The sequence below is a fragment of the Hyposmocoma kahamanoa genome, unplaced genomic scaffold (genome assembly GCF_003589595.1).
Source record: "Hyposmocoma kahamanoa isolate Upper Pololo Valley unplaced genomic scaffold, ASM358959v1 76, whole genome shotgun sequence".
NCBI lineage: Eukaryota > Metazoa > Arthropoda > Insecta > Lepidoptera > Cosmopterigidae > Hyposmocoma > Hyposmocoma kahamanoa.
Genome location: NW_020653900.1, coordinates 12,760,266 through 12,777,596, shown reverse-complemented (window position 1 = coordinate 12,777,596; position 17,331 = coordinate 12,760,266). Strand labels below are relative to the sequence as shown.

General features: G+C 37.7%; 1 protein-coding gene across 1 annotated transcript; it reads left to right on the top strand.

The window, feature by feature from the left end:
- Positions 1–1,821: 1,821 nt before the first annotated feature.
- LOC113232637 lies at positions 1,822–2,151 on the top strand. Its single transcript, XM_026467408.1, has one exon. It carries the CDS (start codon positions 1,822–1,824, stop codon positions 2,149–2,151), a length of 330 nt encoding a protein of 109 aa, XP_026323193.1.
- The last annotated feature ends 15,180 nt before the right edge of the window (positions 2,152–17,331 follow it).

Genomic DNA, 17,331 nt, shown 5'->3' with positions numbered 1-17,331 from the left:
TCGTATAGAGTTAGTAGTGTTAATCAACCAATAATAATTGGTATATTTTTCTTCGAAGGATAGAGAAAAAAAGTGTGAATTATACAAGCAGTTTTCTATGTAAATGGGATTGTAGATGTGGTTATTAAGAAACATGGCCCCTGCTGCACATTCTTTATCTAGGAGGACCAAGACAATGGATACATGGAGAGGGTTAGTAGCAGCCTTGTGAAAGAGTTCGTCCAGGGAAGTAGATACCGCCACTTTACCAATTTTTGCCGCCAATCAGTAATGTCAGCATTACTATATTCCGGTTTTGTTGTTGTTACATAAAGATGTATGGAAAGACGACACGGCTCCAGAATCCATTCAAATTTGATTCAAAGTGTATTCCATAGCATTTAAGTTTATTTGAAAAGAGCAATCCCTAGAGTTTCTTGCTCGTTCTTCTCAGGGAGGTCAGCGTAGTGAACGAGCAGTAGCTTAAATGTAACGATTTCAAGTGTAAATTTATTTTACCTATGGAATAAATAATCTTTGACTTTGACTTTGACTTTGACTTTGAAGGGTAAGGGCGCTGGTGAAATTACTGGCACATGAGACTTGTCAACTTATGTGTCAGGGTGACGGGCGCAGTGGAGGTGCCCCTCAGATATTTGCGATTTAAAGCTCTGAGTGGCACTGCAACTGTTATGGACAGGCGTGTAGCTTACCATCAGGCGCACGATCTTGTTCGTCCCGTCACTTGATATTATAAAAAAACCTTTTATTCATCATCATTAAATGACGAGGTGAGCAATCAATGATTCAACTAAGAATTGTGTCACAAAGCTCTCATCATTTTTAACAGACGGTGCCTACGTATCAATTACAACTTAGGATTATGCCGAAACTATAATAATAATAAATTCCTTATTCAGGCTTTAGAAAAATAAAACATTTTGAGTACATGTAGGTACTTACATAACATAAGTACTTTTTATGGATTTATGTCATCCAAGTACGCAAAAGTTTTAGTTTCACTGTAGTTTATAAACCTCGTGAATGGCAAATTTTCAACATCAACCGGAATCTTAAAAGAAAACTGTTAGCTTTCTTATTAAATAGTACTTCAGTGATCATTATGACTCATGAGAAAACGGTACTTTTTACTCCTTGACACTAATTATTATTGACTACTATTCTTAAATTTATTTTTATATCGTTTGTAATTTTACTTATTTTACAATATTTGACAATTTCATAAATTTTAACTCATTGATTGTAATTATATTAATTAGTCGTATGACATATACCTACATTTGCAGGACAACTAAGGTAGAATAAGCTGGATTTATTTCAAATAAGATCGTAATGTACCTTATTCTAAAAGGAAAAAAAAAATCTAAAGAGAAGTACTGCCATCTTAACTATTTCTGCCGCCAAACAGTAATGTCAGCATTACTGTGTTCCGGTTTTGAAGGGTAAGGGGGCCTGTCAACTTATGTCTCAAGGTGACGGCCGCAGTGGCAGTGCCCCTAACATCTTTGCGATTTAAGACTCTGAGTGACACAAAAAATCTGACAATGAAATTAATTGATTGATTGAATCTTATTATAGAAGCGTATATATCGCCTCTTAAATGAATTTGTGAGTTTCTGAAGACGACAAGTTAAGAACAGGCCTTCTTCAAAATGGCCACAGACAACTTTACTTAACACTTAAGAAATGAAAGGATTCTTTCCGGATCTAATCGCTTACATTTGTTTATCAGACAATCTAGGCTCTCAGTCAGCCGTCGCCTTAAGGTAAAGAGTTTGAAACGTTAATTTATTTACAAAAACATAACGAAAAAGTATACGTATGGAGCGCAACGTACTTGGTGTGAAACGGACCGAGCGAATTCGGAACACGACACTGCGCTCTCAAACTCAGATTGCTGATGTAGCCCAAAAAGCTGCGAAGCTGAAATGGAGGTGGGCTGGTCATGTCTGCTGCACGCCTGAAGACCTGTGGGCCGAGGTAACCATCCAGTGGAGCCCCAAAAGCGTAGGGCACCGCGGCAGACCGAGGAAAGGATGGCGTGACGAACTAGACGCCTACGACAAGGCTTGGGTCCAGTTAGCTCAAGATCGGGATGCGTGGAGGGATCAGGAGGAGGCCTTTGCTCAGCAATGGGATACATCAGGCTAAATATGACGTATTGTAAGTATACGTAATTTAGATCCAAAAACGAATTCGATAAAATAGATGTCGTGGGTTCAAATCCTGCCTCTGACCTCTGAATTTATGTGCGCAGTTTAATTTAAAAGCTTGTGAAGTTCCCAACCAGGATTGCTTAAATCCTCGCCTGAAACAAGACCTGTGTCCAGCAGTGGGACGTACAAATGGATTGATGATGATGATGAGATCCGAAAAAAAAGTAGTTTCCTTTTCAATTTTCACGAAACCCTAACCAACAGTTGTATTTTTTTCATGATTTCAAACTTCCATTCTTATTTCGCATATTTTTTTGGTAATAACGTAATAAATTATTCCATCAAGACTTGTATTTAGTGATATTCTGACACGCGGTGCGTTGTTTGTTTTAATAACTGACGAATCGCGTGTTCTTACGCTGTAAATATCGATTTGGGCTTTTGTAGAGGTGATCCGGTAACAGTTACGTTACTGTTATTCTACGGCACCTCCGCCTCCGATGATGTTGGTAAGTTTAGTAACAGTAGAGCTCCTTGTGAAAGAGTTCGTCCAGGGTAGTACTGCCACCTTACCTATTTCTGCCGCCAAGCAGTTATGTCATTATTACTGTGTTCCGGTTTTGAAGGGTAAAGTGCTGGTGAAATTACAGGCATATGGGACTTGTCAACTTATGTCTCAGGGTGACGGGCGCGATTTATAGCTCTGTGTGGCACTGCAACTGTTATAGACAGGCGTGTAGCTTACCATCAGGCACACGACGTCCCGTCGCTTGATGTTATAAAAAAAATCTTTACGAGGTACCAAAGCTTATTGAAATAAGAAGGAAAAGTAACAAAAAACAAATAAAAGAGTGTACCAGTTTGTCGGTTTATCTTTCAGACGCTATACCAACTAAGCCACGGAACGAACCAACGGACCTCACGAATTTTTCTATGTGCTTGCGTCGTGTCTTTGTACTTGGTCTTTCAACGACTTTTAGTCGTAGCGCCATCTATGAGAAATCTATGACAGATTTATCAAATATGCAAGAAGACGTCGGTTCGAATCCGACCGGATCGACGGAATTTTTTCTGAGTGTTTTTTCTGAGTGTTCGCTCTTTGTATTAATAATTATAACAAACTAGTGGAGTAATTTCACAAAAAATAATTGAATATCCTTTTCTACAAAACTTTTGCAAATTTTAATTAAGTCACTTTTTCACCGGCCATTCAATACGTACGTACCTGAAGCTGATTACAAACTGAATTCTAATTAAATTCATCAGAACAGAATAACAACATCAACTTGGTATATACTTGGAGGGTAAAATGCAACATTAAGTGATTTTAGTACCTCACCTCCCGAATATATTTAAAAACCTTAAGTAAAATATCAAATAAAGTCCGCAAAATGTATAATCACCACAAAAATATACAGTTAATTAATTTATCTATTAATATATCACGTTGTCATTTAACAGTAATAATAATTATTTATTTCAATCCGTAGATCATTGTAGGAAAATACAGTTCATAATTTCAAAACATGAAGTAACATTTAGAAAAAAAAAAACAAATATTTAAAATGCCACACAAAATTAAAGTCAAATCAATAAAAAATAAATACATAAGTTTAAATTTGGAGGACACGACATCTCATGATGGCACAGAACGTGTCAATACATGCCAAAAGGGCTACAGTGTCGTTGTCGGACCATCAAATGTCAGAATATGTTTAAAACTCTACATTAGTAATATTTTTAAAATATCAAAGTTGTTTTCAAATCCCAGCTAGATTATCCAAAGTAACTGTTACTTGTATAAGTAACATGTAACAGTTACCTACAAGAATAAGGTCGACTCTACACCAATTTTCGTTTAAGGCAACACCTCACACAGCGCTCAACTCACACCGATTATTGAGATGAAATTATTAAGACACGTAACGCGGGAAGAAATCGGTCGGTTTTTTACACTCATGATCGCTTCATCCGACGAGGTACAATGTAGATTGGTTGATTGAACGCAATATGTGGGTGGCGTAAAGCAAACAAAAGTAAAGAAAATGAAAATAAAAAATAGAATAGAATATATTTATTGTTCGATTGTGGTAAACACAATACACCAGCTCCGGGCGTACGATATTTCATGTGTAGGTGCTTAAAAAGAAATCATATATTAAAAAAAACTTGTACTTCATTATAATAATAATAAACTCATTTATTTGTCTTAAAAACAGTAATACATTTTATAATAAAATCAGAGACAGAGTTAATTAACAAGACAAAACGGTCTATGACTCAGTGGTTGCAGGGAACCCACGGCCTCTGTTATTCTATCATAACCTTGTTGAAGTATTGTAATTAAATATTTATTTTAGGGCATCGAGATTTAAAGTAGGTATCGTTGGAACACATGGAAACTTATAATAATTAACCCTATCAGTATTTACACATTCCAAGCGCAAGAGCCTGCTGTGCAAGTGGTCATTCGCAACAATGTCCACGAAAAGTTAAAAAAAGTGTATGATTAAATTATTGCATATTTGTTAATCTATTCATACTTCTTAAAAAAGAAAAAGAAAAAAATAAGTAAAAAGTATAAACTACTAAAAACACGACCTCAAAAGTCATTCCTCCCCTAGTTTGCCAGCTTAGAGGTGGAATATTTATATTAAAATAAAAAAGTAAAATAAAAAAATATATTTGTAATAAAAAAGAATGATCAAAATCGGTTCACAAATTAATATATATTTATATATATATATGTAGGATCGGCGGAGTAAAGCACATAAGTCAAAAAAGTGCTTAATTTGTTAATATATAATTTTTTGTGTTATTTATAGTATTGGAAGATATGAAGAGAATGATAAATTTGAAAAAAGACGCCTCTAGAATAAAGTTACAAATGAATTGGACTTATATGCTTTGGCCGGTAGATGTATTAATTTAAATGAATGATGTTGGATTTTGACTTACGCGCTTTAGTCCGCGGACCGTAGATATATAATATAGAGTTATCGCATAACATACATACAAAAAAAACGTGCAGTCGAATTGAGAACCTCCTCCTTTTAAAGTCAGTTAAAAATCAATACGTTTTCATCTTTTTACTTTTTAAAAACTAACAATTGCTAAGGCAAAAATTGCTTAATTATGGTATTGGGCGAATGGTTCTGTTCTGCTGTGCTATTGCAATTCGCAATGTGTAATAAAAATATTTCATTCTTTCCCCGGCACGAAAACTGTATTAAGTGTGATTACTTCCTGACAAAATTATAACATTCCTATTTAAGCATAAAGTGAAATAGTTAGTCCAGGAAAGTAAACTGCCTCCTTAGGTACCTATTTCTGCCACCAAACACATTATTGCATTTCAGTTTTGAAGGGTAACGGTGCTGGAGAAATTACAGGCACATGGGGCTTGTCAACTTGTATCTCAGGGTGACGGGTGCAATGGCAGTGCCCCTTAGATCTTTGTGATTTAAAGCTCTGAGCGACACTGCAACTTTTATGAACATGCGTGTCGCTTACCAGCAGAATGACTGATAGATGTTTCAATCAAAACAATTAACTAACTCCGAAAGTAGGTTGTTCATATTTTTTGCCTAAGGACTTAAAGACTACGTGAGAAAATTAAAGCTGAGATCAATCTGTGTAGAAGAATATGCAAATTGGTACGTGCGCTGACGCAGTGCTGAAATAATAGATCATTGTTTGGCCGTCATTATTGGAGTACAATCGGGTGGGAAAATTACAGATCAACTCTAAGTATGTCCGCACACGTACGACACGAATCATCAAGCCGTTTACAGTCCCTATAATTCAATTCAGACGTGTGACGCAACCGTGACAATGTTTTGACAGAAAAAATAATGATATTCGGTTATACTTGCTTCGCACGTGTCCCGTCTGAGGACACACTGCACAAATTCAATCAAAGTGTCGTGAAAAAGTTATAAGGAAACTAATGCAGAATATTGCAGATCCTATACTATTTCGCTGCTTACTGTTTTATATAACCACTGATAAAAACGCATTTGACTGTACTTGAAGTGATGCAACCAGCGCAGGCGCAGGCTGCACGGCCACCCAGCGTGGCGTTCTCGCTCGCACGCTCGGTGGTCTGTAACGAGCTTTCACGTGGAATCAGGACACTCTGGAGAGAGAACCCTAAATGCCCATATTACGTGTTCTGAAACCTTCGTAAAAGATGCTACGTTCTATTAAGGGTTAATGAATTTCTATTGTTGTTACAACCGGTTTGTTTTTTTACCGGTTTGTTGTGTACTTATTCATTCATACATATGGTACTTTATGGTACTTTTGTAAATATGAAATGAATATAAAATCGTACTCTAGGTGGAATAAGGCCACATATGCAAAAACGTTACTTTTCAAGACAAAGCAACTTTTTTAAGGGTGAAATTACAGTCACATGGGACTTGTTAATTTATGTCTCGGAGTGACGCGCGCAGTCGCAGTACCCCTCAGATCTTTGCAATTTAAAGCTCTGAGCTTTAAATTGCAACTGCTACGGACAGGTGTGTCGCTTACCTCCAGGTGCACGTCTTGTGCATCACGTCACTACATATAAAAGTAGCTAATTTGCAAAGACGTGGGACGTGAATGCGTCGAGACGCAATCGAGTCTGGTTTCCTCTTTGATGGTCCATACCTCGCTGCCGTATATAACGATTGGCCAGATATAATAGTGGAGGATGCGGATTGTAAGTTGTATGTAAAGTTTTCTGCAACACGACACCCTTTTCATTTTCATGAAAGGTATCCGGGTTTTTATCTCCAGCAGCTTGATTTTGATATCGGAAACTGCGTCTTTTCCGAGTCGAGACGCATAATTGCGATCACAAACTGGTCGATCTAATGTGTTCTTATTACACCAATGCGTTGTCAGCGATTACAGGATGTATCCATTGTAATGAAGAACGTCCATTGCGTTCAATTGAAGCTGAGAACGTAACGTGCGACTTGATAAGTTCCGCAATTTGTTTTAATTTTTTTAAATTCTTCAATTTCTATTTAGAGATTATACCTCATGGTCGTGCTCCAATGCGTATTGCGTCCTGCGATTGGAAAGTAATAAATTTCAAAATTGCACGGGTTGCTAAGTCTCTTATCTTTCTTAGCTCTATAAAGTTAACCGGGATCATCGAATCGCGGCAATATGGCGATCGTTTTTTACACGATCGCCGTCCATATGCCCATATGTTTATTATAAATCGTCATTGCCTTGCCGCCGGGCAGGACAGGGGACAGTTAACGCCAGAGGAAGTTAATCGACGATGTACCACAGTTTGTACTCTATTATACTTGGAAATATAATCATGGACATATTTAAAGAAAAGCTAAAAAAGGATGAATAACGATAATAACGTTCGAAATGAATCACTGGCCATATTTTTTTTATGCCAAGAGACGAACAAGTCGTGCCCCTGTTGGTAAGAGACATGCCTGTAACAGTTGCAGTGCCACTCAGAGCAACTTACAGGCACATGGGACTTGTCAACTTATGTCTCAGGGTGACGGACGCATTGGCAGTGCCCGTTAGATCTATGCGATTTAAAGCTCTGAGTGGCACTGCAACTGTTGTGGACAGGCGTGTAGCTTACCATCAGGCGCACGACTTGTTCGTCCTGTCACTTAATATTACAAAAAAGAGCTTTAAATCGCAAAGATCTAAGGGGTACTACCCCTGCGCCCGTCACCCTGAGACATAAGTTGAAAAGTCCCATGTGTCTGTGATTTCACTAGCACCCTTCAAAACCGGAACGCAGTAATGCTGACATTGCTGCTTGGCAGCAATAGGTAAGGTGGCAGTACTTCCCTGGACGAACTCTTTCACAAGAAGCTCTACTGCTTGTAAAAAATAAAAATATACTAAATATACATAATTATTACAAATTTATCGTTCTGGTGTATGTGATCAGTTGTTCATATTTTTATTGTTATAATAATCAACCAGTTATAGTGCTCCTCTAAATATGTCCATGAGTGTATAATGAAAATTAATGTAATGTTAAAATATTAATTTATCGTTAGCTTACGCTTTCCCTCCATACCCTCAGGGGAATTCTGTGCCATGTATATATTCATCAATTTGAAGGAATACAGCGATGGGATAATTACAACTCAAATAATTGAACGGTTTGATTGTACGTTTTGATAATTGCAGTACGCATAGAGTTTATATAAGCGGAGTAATTTACCTAAACTTCAATGAAATAATATAGTATGGATAATACCTCCCTATGAAATCCCGCAATATAAACTCCTGATTTCAGTTAAGGCGTGAACAGCTATAATGGGCTTTCGTGGAGTCGCATGTTGCTCGGATGTTCACACCATTTTAAAAATTGTAACTGGTGGTCAGATTTTCAATTCATTATGTTTAATTCCAATCACGCAATAAATTTATTGTATTTTGTTCTATATTTATGTGAAACTAGCAAATACTTGATAAGCTATGGCAGATATTTTTCTCTTACATTAAACGTTTGAAATGTTTCTTCTACATGCTATTGCCTACCCTTATGGACGAATGTCCGAAATAAAAGCTTTGAATTTGAATTAAATTAGTTTGACAAAATTATTGATACTGACGTAAAAGACGTTGCGCGCGTTTGCCAGCGATCATTGCATGTTTGAGTGGTTCTTACTTATTCTGTGAAATTTCGATATTGCGTGCCGCTAGAGATTCAATATTTTGATATGTTGTAGAGCAATGACGTCCACTATTAAGATTTTGTATAAAGAAACAAAAGAGATCAAACGACGTAACGGTACGTTGTTCCACATCACTTACAAATGTTGAGGGCGGCGTTACTACGCCGCACGCCGTGCTACGTAGCCCGCACAAATGTGTTAATGTATTTAGAAGCAAAGTTTGTAATTGTAAGTAAAAATTATTATTTTTCTTTTCCTTTTATGTTAAGCCTTGGAATCTTGTGTCATACAATATAACTCGTTACGTGTATAACCCATGTGTACTTATGCAGTAATTATTATTATTATTTTTATATCAAGGTTTAATTTGTTTAGTATTGTACATAATAACTATTTATTAATTATTTATTCTTCAATAGTTTATTAGAAATGCATCACCACTTCTCAGTTTTTTGTAGGAACTAGTGGTTAACGGTATTGGTGACACAATCACTACATATTTACTGTAAAAAAATTACATTTAAGTTTTTATTGTGTCTACCGTTTGTTGACCCAAATAAATTTAAAAAAAAATGTTGCTGTTCCGTTTTGGTCTTTTACTTTTTGTTTTCAATAATTTTGGAATTTCAGAGGGAGGTATTATTCACTCTATACGCATTACTGATGGCAAGTTTATTTTTAATACATAGTGTAGTCATGAATAACAAATAATTTAAATAAATCAAGAAATTACAAAGTACATGGCTCAGTGCTCATACTCGTCAAAAAGCCCGCCCCTGACTGATCCCGATGCAAAGGTTGTTGTGTTGTCGCATTTCCTCGCTGCATGGCAATGGACAATCTTTGCGTCAAGAACAACCCGGCGCTAGAGTCATCTCCACTTTCTCTTAGCCGTCGCCCAATTTCCGCTATAAACTTTTTCGCATCGGTAGCCCAACAACCCGCCGTCTCAACAGCAAGCAGAACGAAAATGTAGCGATTTTCCAAGTCACGATATTTGTCTCGTTTCTTGCGAGCAGCGGACTCAACAGCTGCACTAACTGAAGTTACTGTGCCACTGAGATGAGAAGCTGCAAAAGTGCTAACACATATCGCATCGCACAGGAGACACCTACTCCCACGGCACCAGAGAGTCATTCCGTCGGACCTTTTCCCATCTGTTCGACAGAGGCCTGGATGTTCCAGCACGCATGGAATATTTGCTGAAACAAGCCTCCGATGGATGATTTCATTTAAGGCATGATGCCGTGGGAATCTCCCTGCACACCGACAGCAACTCAGGGCATGATGGTCGCTGGCCGCAGCACCGCAAATGCATTGATGTTGCTCACACACATCGCATCGAGTCGCTGTCGAGCAGAGTGCCCAAATGCGGAGATGGTAGTGCATGGAGCCATGAGTCAGATTCAGGCGGAGAGACAGCCTTTAACCTGGCTACGTTTTCCCCCACGCATCCACTTATAAGCTCGTGCAGAACACGTCGGGCTCCTACATCATCCCAAGCTCTTTGCCTATATGCATAAACTGGTCCGCGCACATATGGGTTGCAGGGCGTCCAAGTCGCCAAAGCGCCTTCCGCAAAAGGGATATTCACCCTTCCACCATGCAATGATAAAATATCAGTGAAAAGGTTCGCAACCCCATGTGTCCACGCGAGGTAGGCCGGTAAATCCACGTCCCATACGCAGCGCACACCTTGCCCTCCATGTCAGATCGGCAAGGCCGCTTGGCTCCATTGTTGTGTATTCAATGACAATATTAATTTTCAGACTTCCTTAAGACACATCCACGTCGGCGTCGTTTGCAGTAGGTGAACTACTTTAGGAACGGCTAAATACATTCGCAACAAAACCATGGAGACATGAGTCGAGATGTTCCTGAGGCGATAGCGAGCAAACAAGAGTAGGTAGTTGTTCACTGGCCTCGATGGCATCAGGAATCGCATTTGCAAATATGGGTGAACCTAACAAAAAGAAGTCACGTCTCTTTGAGACCAGGAAGTAGCAGTATATATTACTTGAAGTTTAGTCCGGAATCTCAAAGGGAGGTAGTTAGCATCCACTCTATATGAATTATTTGAAGTTTAGTCCGGAATTTCGGAGGGAGGTAGTATTTACACTACGTATTACTTGAAGTTTAGGTAAACATACTCTGTCAATTCCGATCATAGTTCATAGTTTACCAATTTTGCGGCAAATTTTCCCATAATTTGCCTCCGTGTCTGACAAACCCAATAGGATTTACATTTTTTATATATTATAAGATGTTCTGCACTTAAAGAGAGCACCAAAAATTCATCACTCAACCATAATTGTGCTTCGCATCATTTATTTCTTCAGTGGTCACTTTAAACACAATAATTTGACAGGTAGGGCCACTTGTTCTTGTTCGAGAAATGTGGTCAAATTAATTAGTATTTAAATGACCACCTTTAATGGTATGACCGCCTCTTTTGAGAAAACGGACGTAATTGCCTATATTTGGCTTCGACCACCTGCATGCACGGATAAAAATTTGAAGTAAGTAAATAAATTAAACAGCTTTTTCGTTTTTATTTTGTATTTGTATTAGAGTATCTATCTATTTGTAGGTACCTACGAGAGTTTCTGTAAAATCAGGTTTTTTATGAGTTTCGTGTGATAAAAGCCTTTATTACAGAAAAGTATTGTATTGTTTTATGTAGTTCGTATTAATAGATTACGTGAAAAAGATGTTTTTAGTGCCGCTCTAAGGCACCCGCGTCGAGGGTGTCATGGACACACACATAGTCAACCACAAATTACACCAAAAATCAGGAGAGATTTTTTTTTATTAAACTTTATTGACCGCAATACGCAATGGTACACAAGACGGACTTAATGCTAAAATAATTCTCTACCAGTCAACTTTTGAGGAATATGAAATTCACGAATGCGTCAATTAAACAAAATATTAAATTAATAACGTAATAATAATAATAACGCACATACTCAACATAGCCCCGCACTAGGGAAACCCTGTGTCGCGGGTGCCATGTACACACACATAGACAACCACACATTACACCAAAACTCACGAGAGAAATAAATGTAGGCCATACAAATATTTCTCCCGGCCCGGGAATAGAACGAACCGTTCAACCACGGAGGCAGTTGATAAGCAATAATAAGATAAATGTAATAAATATATAATCATATATATAACAAACCAACCTAATACTCGTATACACATATCTATATAGATAATATACGTATATATTTGTATAATAATATGATACATACAAACAGAAGATGATGGTGACCATTATCGCTGTGACAAACTCGGTCAATTAATCAAGATGCTACGCGCTCTATGAGACACTATCACCCTATTTCAGGTCTCTTTGCGAGGACCAATGATAGACAAAACAGTTTTCACTGTAGAGCTAGCAAGAGCTGGGATAGTGTGCTGAGCAGTCAGGACCTGGATGTTGACATATTCAATTCTAATGTTGATACGCTAAAACGTAGACTCATGGACATCCTATTTAATTTTATTGAATAATTTGTGACAGTTGGCGCAGGTATTGGGTTATTTTGTTATATTTATGTAAGAGCATGTTGTTAACAAATACTGATAACTGTTCGTTTGTTTGATGCTCGTGTTTGATTTGTTTGAAGTTGTAGGTGGAAACCTGTAATCTTCAGTAATGGAGAAGCACTTGCAGAAGAAGAAAAGACACAAAATTAACTTCTCTCTAATGTTATAAAAGCGAAGATTATCTCTAAGAAGTTTATAAGCCAACTCGGCAGACACTGCTATGGATAATTAAATACAAAGCAAGTTAAACTGAAACTAAAACTAATGAAATTCAGTAATATTCGTTTCTTTTTTAGTTTTTGTTATCGCAGTTACAATAACCATAACAAATTTGTTACACCCTGTAGAGTGGTTATAATCGTAATCGGGAACCATCTAATTTTCCACCAACTCTCAAGAGATACCTCCATGCACATAATCATAACTTGAGTCATAAAAACCTCATTGCCTTGATGACATTGTTCCCTCGTGTCATTCGCAACCTTCTCTGTCAAATCACCTTCTCATAACGGACCGCCTCGAAGACCTGTGACACATGTCAAACTTAAAATTAAGTACACTGGACGTGGTGCTATCTGCGAAAATGTGCCAGTTTCACGAGTTTGTTAAGATTGTCACTAAATTATATCACGATGCTTTACTACCGTGAAAATCATTTTTTTAAATTATATTTTTATTTTGATAATATACAGGTAAGGTAAAAATTTAAATACTAGAAAGTAAAACTAGGATTTTTAAATTATATGAATAAAATTGCAGCTTTCCCCCTTTGTGTCACTATGCTAATGCGTTGGGCAAGGAAGTCTTTGGGTTTCCCAGACAGTCTAAAAAAAAGTAAAATTTTATCCAAAAAATAATAATTGTTTGGAAAAAATTTTATACAGATGAAAGGCACTGGGACTCCATTATTTTTTTGTGAATTTACTCTACAGTTTGTTATAATTATTAACACAAGGGTCGAACATACAAAATTCATTACATATGGGTGGATTCGAACCAGCACCTTCATCATACCGTGGTTGATGCTCTCCCAACTGAGGTAAAAAACGAACCAGCAGATCTTACAAATCTGTGCTTGTTGTAAATCTTTGTTCTTGATTTTTAACGACTTTCGTGTATAAAATTGTTTTTTAATAGAACCCGAAACGTTGGTTTGTTTGAGAAGTTAGTATCATTTAGGTACAACGTATAAACTGTGAATGTGAAACTGACTTATGGAAAAAAAATACTAAAGGCTCATCAATCATATTTGAAACAAATATTGTAAACAATTTTTTATAATACCAAGCGACGGGACGAACAAGAACGCCTGCTGGTAAGCGACACGTCTATCCATAATAGTTGGAGTGGCACTCAGAGCTTTAATTCGCAAAGATGTTTGGGGCATTGCCACTGCGCCCGTCACTCTGAAACGTAAGTCAACAAGGCCCATGTGCCTGTAATTTCCGCAGTCCGTAGAATACGTGAGCTTACAGATGTTGCTACCGTTAGACTAGTTTATTTTAGTTACTTCAATAGTATAATGCTTTAAGGAGACTGGTATCATGACTGTGGCGTCACAGTACATTAACTCAAATATTCTGTATGCCCGTACATAATTTCGTTAAGAAAGAAGATATCCATAATATTAACCTTAGAACTAAGTCCAAACTCATAGTACCACGATTTAGTTTAACGACTAAAGAAGGTAAACGATTCTTTTATGAGGAACTGTATACGTTTTTACAATAAACGTCCGGAGCATAATTAGGATTACCATTTCCTAAGTGTTAAACTTACGTTAAAAGTATTTTAATTGAAAAGTCATGTTACAAAATTGTAGACTTCGTGTTAGATAAAGATATATGAAAAGACAACATGAGTAGGGATTCCACACAAATATGATTCAAAATGCTCTACAGCATTTAAGTTTATTTGAAAAGAACAATCCCCAGAGGTTCTTGCTCGTTCTCCCCAGGGAAGTCGGCACAGTGAACGAGCAGTAGCTTAAAAAATGACGTTTTAAAATGTAAATATTTTACCTATAGAATAAATGATTATTTGACTTTTACTCCAAACCGGAACGCAGTAATGCTCACGTTACTGCACGGCGACTGAAATAGGTAAGTTGGCAGTACTTAAAATGATGATGATGGTATTTTTTTATAACATCAATTGACGGGACGAACAAGTCGTGCGCCTGATGGTAAACTCCACGCCTGTCCATAACAGTTACAGTGACACTCAGAGCTTTAAATTGCTTAATGTAATTTGCTTAACTATAAAATAATATGAACATTGTTCGAGTTTAAAGGTCGTATTCCAGAACTCTACCCAATGCTCAAGTTACGATTTGAGCAGACTTGAGTATGATTTCAAGCACTGGAAATACGACCCTAATGGCAAGGACTTGAGTTGAATCCTAACTTGAGCATTGAGTAGAGTTCTAGAATACGACCCTTAGTGAGTTTGATTCGACGCGACGTGAACCTTTTCCTGTATAATAGCACAAATGATGATTGAAACACGTTATCGCAATGCGCCGTGATGAGCACGTCTGCGCATACGCATCACGCACGACCCTCATTCGACAATTGTCGCACAGTCGTGTCATCATCGTCACCTTTCGCACGCTTTCGATTCGACCATTCTTTTGTTTCACGTGTGTAATGGGTTAAGGGGCTATTTACGTTGAAACAATTGGTTAAAACACTTTGCGTAATTTCTATTTACCAAACACTTTCAGCTATTGGGTTGCTGATGATGATTTCAAATAATATGATCATCTACCAAGACCAACTTACCAAGACAAAATTGGGCCGTCCTAAAGAAAAGTCAGGTTAAGAGTACATAGCCTTTCCGACAAGTTGTATAAATATGATACCAAATGACGCGACGAACAAGACGCGTGCCTGTGGGTAAGCGGCACGCCTGTCCGTAATTTCACCAGCACCATTACCCATCAAAACCGAAACGCAGTAATGCTGACATTACTGCTTGGCGGCAGAAATAGATAAGGTGGCAGTACTTCCCTGGACGAACTCTTTCACAAGGAGTTCTACTGCTACTAAAATAAGGTGATAAGATTATAAAAAATTACATAAATGAATAAAAATATGAATTTGAACTCATACGTGCATGTATACCATGTGGGGCACTCGGGAAAAATGAGAAAATGGGAAGGGGGTTTATGGAAATGATTTTTCTATCCATAAATTAATATACCATAGTTTCCTAAAGTGATCACTACCGCCCCAGTGGCCTCGGAAGCAATTTAGAGGCGCTGGTGCTGTCCAGGGGGTGCTACCACTTTTGACAAAAAAACATGAAATATCTATATGCACTACAAATGTATTTTTTTTCCTTGTGATTTTTTGTGTTAAGTTAATATAAAAAATACGTGTTTTCAATTGCTATTTATGGTAGTGGGCGTTGAAAATTTTTAATGTGGCCTAAGTGCGCGGTGCGCCAAAAAGTTCGAGAAACTATGATATATACCAATTTCAACGTGTTTGCAAAAAAAATTGCACGTGACGGGTCATTTTCTGATTTCCAATTACATAAGGAACGTGTTAATATCGTAGGGGTGGATTGATCGAGACGTTGAGATAGTCGGGTCTCCGCAACTTTTTACTAAACAAATACAACGAAATGTAGAAGTTGTATCCAGGAAAGTAATACCTTAGGACAATGCGGTGCCGTTGATATCTTTCGTGTGGTATTTTTTCTTTTTCTTTATATAAAGAAGGAGGAACGACAAGCCACTTGATGGGAGGTGGTCATCGTCACCCATGGACATTTGCTACATCAGAAGAGCTGCCGTGGCCGTACGGTTACCATGCCGGACTGCCACGCAGAGGTCCCAGGTTCGATTCCCGGGAGACGTATTTGTATGGCCTACAATTATTTCTCTCGTGAGTTTGGGTGTAATTTGTGGTTGTCTATGTGTGTGTCCATGGCACCCGCGACACAGGGTTTCCCTAGTGCGGGGCTATGTTGAGTGTGTGCGTTATTTATTATTTATTTATTATGCGTTACCACACTTTGAGAGCTATGTAAACACGCTTTTTGAAGAACCACATATTATAGTGCAAAGGAAGGAGGAACTTCAGGAGAAAGATCATTCCACATCTTGCAGATTCGAAGAAGGAACCAACGAGATGCCCGCGTGGTCTTACAATGCCAGGCATCGAAGATGTGGGGACGGACTCTTCTCCTTTGGTGGGAGGTGCGATTATGGAAAAGAAACGGAACCAGTTTGAAAATGTAATGATAATTAACGAAGGACGCTGCGGAAGAATGGCAATATAATAAAATTTACCCTCAACCAGCAAAACGAATGATTAAAAAAAAGTATCTTAAAGGCATTGACTTACAAATAAATGGACGACGGGTCTAATACAAAAACCACGAAAAAAATGTCCCAAGTCAACCTATTCGAAATTTAAATTGTAATGTCATCGCAGTATCGCGCTGTCAGTCGAACAAATGAAGACTAAAGCGGAGTTTGGCGCTCTGTATACGATTTTAGCGCCTTACAAGTGCGGACACTTTTTAGCGCGGACCCGACGTCCATATAATTGTAAGTCAATGCTTAAATGTAACTTACAGCTGTAAGTAACTGAAATATCAAAAGATGCATTGTATATGCAAATTTGAATGGCGATTTCGCATCACAATTTCTTCATATTCATACACTGGCTTCTACCCTTTCTTAAACTAACGCCCTTGAAATTTAAAATAAATAAAAATTGTTACCATATCGTGAATAATCACTCATTACAAGATACGTGTTTGAGAAAGTTAGGCATCGTTATTATGTTACACAAAGCTTGTCAGAAATACATAGAGGATTATATAAACGAACCTTCAGTATTAGTTTCAGATAATATATCTATCGCATCTTCTTTGTGTCGCTCTAATAAGTACTGTAGTCTAGGCTCTACTCTATGAGTAGAATCACTGGCTGAATGAAT